The sequence below is a fragment of the Macadamia integrifolia genome, chromosome 1 (assembly GCF_013358625.1).
Source record: "Macadamia integrifolia cultivar HAES 741 chromosome 1, SCU_Mint_v3, whole genome shotgun sequence".
Lineage (NCBI taxonomy): Eukaryota > Viridiplantae > Streptophyta > Magnoliopsida > Proteales > Proteaceae > Macadamia > Macadamia integrifolia.
The window spans coordinates 29,287,798-29,298,343 of record NC_056557.1 but is presented as its reverse complement, the minus strand read 5'-3'; the positions used below and the strand labels follow the sequence as shown (position 1 = coordinate 29,298,343).

Genomic DNA, 10,546 nt, shown 5'->3' with positions numbered 1-10,546 from the left:
AAAAAATTCTGAACCAAAGATCCAATCTTAAGCTAGTACTAATTAATTGATGGGAGAATAAATCCAAGATTATTAAGGTCATTAATGCAATAAACTCCACTTGTCTATTTACATCTAGAAGAACCTAGTCCATGGAAAGAATAGAAATTTGAATACTAGTACATTGTAGATTGAGATCCTCTCCAGCATGGGGTACTGGAGAGGGACCAATGAGAGTTCTCTCTCTCTCTCTCTCTTACTGGTCCCTCTTGATGGATTATAAACTATGAAGAAATTTGAATTCCAACGAGCCATTAGGTAATGCTGAAGCAATTACTTGTCTTGTTTCATTAGCCATTTAATTAAGACATGATTTGAGAATTCAAATTCCAATTCTGACCAGTTCTATATTCGAATCCCTAGATTCTTACTTGATTTCTAAGGTTTCGATTGATTCCGACTGGATAGGAATCACAGTGGCAGAGACTAATTCCATTGCTGATTTTGTAACGTGAATCATGGATTAAGATGCTTCCTAAGTCATTCATTTATTACATCAACTTCGTTGACTTGGAAGAGTTCTTAATCAACAATTGACTTTGTCAATTCCAACGTCTCAATCTCAAACCTACAATCTTATTTCCAATGTACAAATCTACTGATAGAGAAAATATTCTACCAAATAAATAAATAAAGAGAAAATAGAAGATAGATGAGAAGAAATAAGACGAGAAGAAAGAGATAAAGTAGAAAAATTAAAAAGGATAAGTCGCTTTAAGGATCAAGTTTGGGGTCTTGTTTAATTGGGAGGTAGGAAGCCTCTTGGCCTTATCTAGGATGGTCTGACCTAATTTTAAGTTTCTATCATCTCATGATATAAAATATCACATGAGAAAATAAAATTGCTGGGTCCATGGGAAGCTGCCAACTGATGATAAAATTCAGAAGAAAGGGATATGCATGCCCTCTAGGTGTGACCTGTGCAGATGCAATGAGGAATCCTTCAATCATCTCTTTCTTGATTGCAATTTTTCCATTGATGTTTGGTCCAGATTGGCCGCTATGTTTAATGTGGCTTGGGTTAATCAGCCTTCAATGGCGGATGTTATAAAATGGTGGAATAACAATGGAAAAGGCTGGTTGCTGAAGAGGCCTTGGATGCTGGTCGTGACATGTGCAGCTATTTGGAATGATAGAAACCTCAGACGGCATGAGTGCAAGGCCTGCTCCTCTTCCTTGGTGGTGGCTGCTGTTTTAAAGGATCTTTCTTTTATTTGAAATGGAATGAGGGGGATAAGCAGATGACTTCTCCTTGACATTCGGCCTTCAGCTGCTCTCAATATCTTGGAAGTCCATTGGTGTAAGCCTCGCATCTCTTGGGTTAAGCTTAATGTCGATGGATGTTCCTTGGGTAACCCTGGCCGAGCGGGTGGTTGTGGCATTTTCAGAGATCATCACGGCAAAATCCTTCTTTCCTATGGTTTTTTCCTTGGTGTGGCCACAAACTTTCAAGCAGAAATTTGGAGCATTATCAAGGGTATGTTTCATGCGTGCATTATCGATGTGAGAAGAATTTGGATCGAATCAGACTCAACCTCAGCTGTTGCCCTCTTCCACTTCAAGATCATTCCTTGGTTTGTGTGCCAGGAGTGGAATAACCTTCTCAGCTATGTTAACTCTATTGAGTGGAAGATTACCCACTGTTTCAGGGAAGCAAATCCGGTTGCTGATATTTTAGCTAAAAATGTAGCAAAGACTGGGATGATTGGTGTTAGTTCTTCTCTTCCTCAGTTTATTACGGATAAGTTAATTCTTGACAAAGCTGGCCGCCCCAGATTCAGATTCTATAGATAGCAGTTGTGAGTCTCTGCTGATTGCAATGCCTAAGGTGGAGGCTCACCCCGTCAGTTGTTGAGGTTTTGGATGTATTTTTTCTTTTGCTGCTGATTCTTTTTTCTCTCTTGTAGTAAAATTCTGATCTTCTACTGAAGAAAGAGATAATAAAATTAAAAATGATTCAGTGATTATGGGTAGTATTTGATGCCAATGTGGATCAGCAATCTTATTTTTTTTATTTTTTATTTTTTCTCTTGGCTGTAATTCTTTGTTTAATTTTAATTAAATCATCTGCTAATTCTTAGCCAAAAATAAAAAAATTTAGGGTTGCATCTTGACTCAAAGCGACATTTTAATTCTATGATAGGTGAGAATATTGTAATCTCAACAAATATCTCTACTCAATTAATTAATTAATTAATTAACAACTAGAAGGTATCGTATACATCAAGCAATCTCCATGCGCATTGCAAGAGTTCTCAACCTTATTTCTTACAGCCCTACAAGGTAGAAGAAACTCAAGCACTAGGGTATAAACCCTAATTCAAGATGAGGGAGTGATAGAGAAGAGAGTGAGTGTATAGAGGGAGAGAGAACCAACGAGCTACTCACCGCCCACGATTTTATTATATAGGGAAATTTCCCAAAACTAACTCTCTCTCTTTCTCTCACTCTAATAATCAAATAATATACCTTTAATCTCCTTATCCTATTTAGAAATATGTTGAAATAATAATTCTAATTTAAACACAATGCTACTAAAAAGTACCAGGGTTTTTTCGTTAGAAAATCATGTATATTAATTATAGAAAGAAAAGAAAAGAAAAGAAAAGAATATTGTACATCAATAAGTGGGAAAAGAGAAACCCCTCACATATGGAGGAGAAGTGGGAGCACAAATTCCACCTTCGGCATTGCCATCAGCAGAAAGAGGCCACCACCCAACTCCATTACAAAACATAATAAGAAAGATATCCTAGCAAATTCTAGACCTTGGATGGCATGAAGCATCCATATCTAGATCCATCTGCATCAAGGGCGGCCAAGCTGAAACCGGTAAAGATGTTTCAGATTGAGCCGCAGATTTCAACTAAAAAGTATCAGGTTGCTAAAATAGGAAAGAGGTAGAATCTCATTGGGATATTCACCACTGATATAATATTTGTCATGTCTTTAATTCCCAATTAAAGATATTTACCAATATATATCAAAGGTAAAATAACATACACCAAGTAGTGTATTTTCTCCTAGGGTAATAGTTAATTATAGGGGTGTCAATCGGTCGGGTAGGGCCGGTCTTGATTGGGCTTAGTCGGGCTTGATCACTTAAAAATCTTGTACCATGAATGCATGTTTAAGTAAATGGGCCTAGCTTTGGAGGCATGGTACGGTTTATAATCGGGCCGGTCGGTATCGGGCTTTAATTGGGCTTCCTTAAACGGGTCTTAACCGGACTACAAACCTATTTAAGTCTAAACGGGCTCTAAATGAGCTTTAAACGTGCCTATCATAAAATTATTTTTTTAAGTGAGTTGAAGGACTAAAAATATGTGAGACAAATCTTTAATAATAATAAAAAAGAAATGATATGAGATTATGGTTGTTCTTTAAAAAAAAAAAAAAAAAAAAAAAGAAGAAGAAGAAGAAGAAGAAGAAGAGATTATGAACGTAACAACTTACAAAACAAAACTTAATTAAACCAAATCTTATTACAAATCAAAGGGTAAGAAAGCTTAATTAGTTTTTTACTAGTAGTAGTAAAATAAGAATTTTATGTAGTATTAAAGGGGGTTGAGCTGGATTGGGCTACAACGAGTCGGTTCAACCTGGACATATAAATGTGTCGGTTTGATTGGCGCCCGATGGGCTAGCTACCTGCACTGTGAACGCCCGTTTATTAAATTCCGTGTTGAGATTCTCTTTTGTAAGCTGCTCAACACCATGAATCCATTGCACTGATATATATATTAACAATTGACACACCAAAATCCATAATTTCTAACTGCTATGGTAAGGAGCTCTCAAGTCAGGGGATCAATAGTAAGCTAGCTATGAGATTTTTTTTTTTTTTTGCTAAGAATCAACAAGAATATTTTATTAAATAGAGAAAGAATATGAGGATACATCCATATTGGGTTGTTAATCCACTTTTGGTATGGCCATCAGGAGAATAACCCAAGCAAAGAGAAAAACAAAGTACAAATTGATAACCTGTATTTGGGCCTCAGCTGAGCATCCCAGTTGATATCTTCAACAATAAACGAAGGAGGTACTTCCCATGTTGTAGTAGACATGGTAGTAGCGATATGCTTTGCCAAACAAAATTAACCTCACAGAGGTAGTGAGTAACCACCGATGACGAGCTATCCAAGAACTCCTCACAAAAACACCACATCTGCTGGAACATTCAAGGAGTGTTGCAATTATGAATGCATAGCACCACCAATTGAGAATCACATTCAATCTGGAGCTTTCTCCAATTCATTGCCTTTGCCTATTGAATGCTCATGAAGAAAGCCGAAAACTGAGTGGTACACCACTGCTATCTCTTAAAACGCCACTGGATCCTGAGTGGCCTGGGTTTCCCAGAGAATAATTGTCAATGTTCAACTTGATGAAGTCTTGCATGGGTGGCTGCCATAGAACTTCAGTGATTTGAGCCCTTGTTGGAACAATTCTGATCTAGAATTGTCTAGATAATAATAGACCAGAGACAGACTTCACATTCATAGACACTAAAGAAGTGTATTCTACCAGATTTCTCAATACGTCCTTGACCAATAACTGGAGAGAGGTGGGATGGATATCGTGCCTCCTATTGTTTCTTTCTTTCCAGAGATGGTAAGGAATAAGGACAACAAGAGCTAACGAGATCTGCCGCAGCTGGACAACATTTGCTTTCTACTTCCACCATGAAAATAACTCCTTGATAGATGGAAATGTAGACACCTAATTTTTTCTCCCCTTGACAAGGATGATTTATAGATGAAGGCAAGGCTAGAATGCTCTTTTTTTCTGAGGAATCGGATTTCTAGCATAAACCTAGTCCAACTCAGTCAATCCCAATTACCCTAACCTAAAACCAATGTGCATGAGTTCATAGAATATAGTTGAGCAAAAAAGAAGTCAGTGATCCTACCTGATATTGTTTAATGATGTAGGGAAGATGACCAGAAACAATCATTGAAATATTTCGCCAAAATGTGGTAATCGAGCCTAACACATGCTCGATTCCCGTATTAATGGAAAGTATTCGGAAACACAATCCTGTTGATATTTTTCCTGTAAAGACCAGATGACCGGATGTACCATAGTGTCTTACCGCACCTTGAATCCCGTAAACCCGAAACCTATCCAAACCAAAACAACTCAAACTAAACCAAACTGAAGCCAACCCGAACCAAACCAACCCTAACCAACTTACATAGAGATGGTAAGCTTACCCTCTCCTTGTAAGGATTCCACAGATATTTCGCCTCACTTTTGTGCTTTCTTACTAATCGTAATTGAGGGTCATTGTAAAGGAAGATCTACTTCACTTTGAGAGAGAGAGAGATCCCCTTGCTTCTAAGCCCCTGTCGGAGAGAAAAAATAGAGAAAGGACCTTCATTACTAAGTCTGAAGTTCCGGTGAAGAAGCGTTGCCAACCATTCATTTCATCATGTGTTATTTTATGCTTTCATCACATAAAATATTAGTTTATTTTATTATTGCATGTGGTAACCAGAAATATAGGTTTCATCATTTCATATACACTCACCATTTCATGTATTTCCGTACATAAAGTGATAGTTCATTTCCATTATTTCATGTGTTCCTGTACGTAAAATGATAGTTCATTTTTATCATTCATGTGTTGCTGTATATAAAATGATAGTTCATTATCATCATTTCATGTGTCTTTGTACAATCTCAAGGGAGAAAATTCAAAATATCAAGCATCTAGTAGAAAGATCAATTTCACTGAGCAAGGGGGGTGCTTAACACCTTCTCATTCTCGTAACTTGGCACAAACTTGTGTCCTTGATAAACATACCATATATGAAGTCAAATATGAGGGGTTTGATCCTTTAACCAGAATTAACTACCCAATCCGGGCTTGATTCCCTAAATCGGAATTGATCCCCACAACAATGTTCATGCCTGAATCCTAGATGACAACTCCAAAAGATATGCTTTCCCCATCCCTTATAGTTACCAAATAGTTTGGAGACATCACCATGCAAGGCAGACATGTCAGAGGAAATAAGTGGGAAAAAATATAAAAGGAAAGATTCCTTTGAGAAGAAGAGCTGGGAATGGATGAGGTAACCCTCTGTTCGCTATTCTTACAAGAAACTGGCCCAATGAAGAGAGACAATATATATCTCCTTCCACACACTAATGCTGAAGTCACATTCTAGCATTAGGTGGGAGAGGGACTTTTGATTGTTATGGCACATATCGCACCAAGAGACCATAGGAACCCTGCGTTTTTTGACTTGCTCATCTGTGTGAAGATGCCCATGGCACGTCCTCCACCCAAACAAGGAGTAACGAGGATGCAAACCTTTCAGCCACACTAAGTTCACCCATCCTTGTAAGGATTTTTTTGCTAGATACCTTCCTAAACTAATTTCACTGAGAACCAACTTGACTTTGTGAGGGACCACACTCTCAGATCATACACTACAACTGTTGGAAGGGCAATAAATTGGATTTGATCACATACGCCCACTAGAATAGGATTTGAGACCACCGGTAGGGACCGTTTCCCAACTTCAAGAAAATCAGCTACAAATGCTGATAAGTCCTTTCGACTAGGAGCACTGCTAGCTAGAATATCCACAATTCTAGATCCCGCCAACCAACGGTTATACCAGAATTGGATAGAGTTGCCATCTCCCACTACCCATCGTTCTCAGTCACCAACAAAATCCCTTGCCTTGTGAAGACCATGCAGAATAGGAGAAGAAGATAATTTCTTTAATGAGCCATTGTTTGCTTTGGTCAACCTCGCAAGAACTTAGCAAACAAGGATTGGTCGTATTGGATAAACCAACTAATTTGGCCAATAGGGGAAGGTTGACCTCATGAAGGCATCGTATACCCAATCCACCTTCCTGCTTTGGCTTATGCAAGAGTCCCATTTTACTGTTATAACTTTAGATGTAGAAGCCTCCCTTGACCAGATAAATTTTTGAATCCAAGTCTTCATGAGGACAATAGAAGCTAAATGCCAGAGATATACAGAGAACTTATGAATACGGATGTTGCTAATGACCATTTAACCAATTCAACTCTGAAGACTTGGTGAAATCTTAGACAGAAGACGACCCTTTGACCTAGATAACCTTTCTTTGAATTTATCTACCAATGACACGATTATATTCCTTTTAACTCTCCCTTTGAAGATCTGAACTCCTAGATATTAGGTAGGGAAGCAACGCTTAGGAATTCACAACACCTCCATGATACAAGCTTTCCTAGTGTAGGAATGGAGTCCAGAAACTTGTCTAAATTAAAGGTTGACTAGAGTAAGCTTGATACATGTCTAAGAATCCCTTGAGATCATTCACACCCTATAAATCTACATTGATGAAGATAAAAAGGTCATCGGCAAACAACAAATAAGGAGTAAAAGCGTTCCACAGTCCTTGTAGGCCTTTAACCAAGCCTTTCCTTCACAGGTCATGAAGCCCTAGGGAAAACACTACTTCAGCTAGAATAAATAATATTGGGGAGAGCGAATCCCCTTGACGAAGACCCCAATGGCCTACCGTTAATCGGGATAGACAGTCTCGTTGAGTATATGATTTGGAGAATCCAATCAATCCATTTCATTTCAGGTGGAAGCCAAATTTTTCAAGACATCAAATAAGAAAGGCCACTCCAAGGTGTCGAAAGCTTTTTGGGCTTCAAGCTTTAAATCCATACACCCTCCAAAGCTCTTTCTACTCATCAGCTAGCTATGAGAATCTTCTTGCTTACACATATGAAAAATTTTCGTTTAAGAATCCTAAGTGATGCAATCCAATGTACATATTTATGTACACTCACACTTGTGTGTTTAAATCATCATTCCATGGATCACACAGTGCGGCCATTGTATGAAAAGAATGCCCAATTCTGTCCCAAGTCATGAACAGTATAAGGTGAAAACCTAAGGACAACCAAACCTGTTAATATTATGCATAATATTAGAATTATATATATATATATATATATGGGGTAAGAATGAGTTAAATAATTTAATATTAAATTTGATGAACACACTTCCAACAATAAGTACCACAATTAATAAACAAAATTAATAAATGCTACAGTGATGATCGCCACATGTTGTAAGATTACTTTGAACTTCCCTTATCATCTTAGGAGGATAGTAGTAGAATTCATACACATATTATCCTTGTGGTTCCCCGCCCCCCTCACCTCACACATGCGGGAACCTAGTGAACTAGGTATGCCCTTTATTATTCCTATGGTTCTAATGTTAGGCAAGGCAAGCCCCTGGTCATGGTTTATAGAATTTGCATGCCCCTCCTTGAGAACCGCCTTGAGAGTCCTTCAATAATGCCTTCTTCAACAATGTCCCCTTCTTCTTCAACAATGCCCCCTTCTTCAACAATTTCTTCTTCTTTAACAATGCCTCCTTCAACAATGCCCCCTTCAACAGTGGGTTCTTCCTTGTGCTCGGCACTCATTGTTTGAAGTTCTGTGGCTCCAACTTCTTCATCAACAGTGCCTTGTTCTATGTCCTCACCTGCTTTAGGTTGACTTTTCATGGCATGTTTAGAATTTTTCCAAGATAAGCTTAGAGGCATCCTAGTGCTTTGTACATGCCAACTGCCATACACAAACAGGAACAAGTGGATTAATAGTGAAAGGCCTGAAACGACTCCTATGATGAGGAAGAGGCCTCCAAAGCTTCGCAAAGTGAGCTGGTTGGTGGATGTTGAAGAAGCATCTGCAATGTTGCATTTTGTGTGATCTCCTAACCACTTTTTCTTAATTTCGTTCAATGTCCCATCATCAGTGATATTTAAAATTTCCCTAGACACATAAGAGACTAAAGGAGAGCCTTTAGGGAAGATCTGAAAGAAATAAGAAATAAATAGTCAACAATACTTTCATGGAAAAAAAATTGCAATGCAGTATTTATGCATGTATGCCTAGATCTACCACATGGCAGGTCAGATGGGGCTGAAATTTTGTGAGTTCATATGGTCCAAATCTAAAGCTCACTTTCCAAGTTTTTGCTGATTAAACTAGAAGTCCAACCATGGATTTAGGGGATGGTATCGGTATTGGTATACCGATTTGGATTAGATCGGATCGGATCAACACGTATCAGTCGGTTTTGCTCTTGATTTTTTTAAAAGCTACAGTTTTTTTTTTACTATTTTACCCCTGAAATGATACGGAAAACAGATCTGGATCAGTCAAGGATCAGGGATCATCAGGGATCGGTCTTACCCGATATCAATACTATATGGCTGATACGATACCGACACTTGAAACCATGAGTTCAATGATTTGAATTTCTACATCACAATTCCACATGGCATAAATAGGTCCCCACCTAGATGTCAAAGCAAGAAAAACTTTGGCTAATGCTTGCAAGAGAAGTCTAGCATATCAGAGTTGGAACTGAAACGAATTCAAGGGGATCTTTTCTCTGGTTCCTTTATGTTAAGTTTGTCTCGAATTCTTGATCCGTTTTGAAGATTGACCCGATCCGACATATTTTTGTGGAGACCCGAATGGGAATTTTTATGAGATCTGTGATGGAAGCAGAGGGGTTGGGCCAATAGGATGTAGCACACCACCCTGGTGTGTGAACCTCGTTAAATCTCTGTGTCGTACGGATCTATTGTCTCTTTATTATTCGTGTTTCTTGGTGTTTGATCTTACACTTTTGGAAACTAAAATAACCTAATCATGGGTTAACTTGAGCTTCTGTTTACTCTTGTTTCTTGACTCCAGTCATTGCTCTATTCTTAGAAGATTCTCGAGGTTTTTTACCCCCTCATTTTTTGGAAATGAAAAGAAGTAACAGAGAGAGGGAGAGAGGGAGAGAGGGAGAGAGGGAGAGAGAGAGAGAGAGACTTACAAAGCCAAATCCTTCAGATGCGTAGGTGCGTCCAGCCGTGGTGTATTTATTACAGTACATATTGAGAAAGACTTGGACAAAAGGAATTTCAACCAAAATGGCAGCAACTCCTCCACGATCAGTTCCATTAGATAAAGCATAATGAAATTCCTCCGGAGTGCTATAATTCCTGAACTTGGATTCATCCAAATGCAAATGGTCTCTCAGGAAATCTCTTACAAATGAACCACCTTGGTATCCCACATAATATCCATTATTCTTTATGTCACTAACATCTGTGATTGTTGGCTGCAACTGTCGTGTTGTTAAGGTCGATGACAGGCTTGCTGTGTAACTCTGTGTTAAGATGAGTATGAAGAACACCCATGTGATCAATACAACTCTTGTTAAGTTATTCTCAATCCTTTCTCCTGCAACCATTAAAAGAAATTTTATGTTTATGCTTTTTCTTTTTTAAATAAGTAATATCAAATTTATTACAAGGGGAAAAAAAAAATAAATAAATACAAATAAAATCAAATATATAAAAAATTGAAAAAAGAAAAATCCCAAGAGCACTAGAAGACAGGCCTTGCGAGATTATGGGACCCAAACACAACCTGAAAACATAAAGTGGAGAAAAAAAAAAAAAAAAAA

At 38.1% G+C, this 10,546-nt stretch overlaps 1 protein-coding gene across 1 annotated transcript in view; it reads right to left on the bottom strand.

Annotated features, from left to right (window-relative positions):
* Positions 1 to 5,054: 5,054 nt before the first annotated feature.
* Positions 5,055 to 10,546, bottom strand: part of LOC122073014 (glutamate receptor 2.8-like) — a 7,489-nt gene continuing 1,997 nt past the window's right edge. The window contains exons 4-6 of the mRNA XM_042637498.1: positions 9,911 to 10,320; positions 8,424 to 8,891; positions 5,055 to 5,165 (exon numbers count right to left, since the gene is read on the bottom strand). Coding sequence (XP_042493432.1) covers positions 5,055 to 5,165; positions 8,424 to 8,891; positions 9,911 to 10,320 — 989 coding nt within the window. The remainder of the gene's footprint in view (positions 5,166 to 8,423; positions 8,892 to 9,910; positions 10,321 to 10,546) is intronic.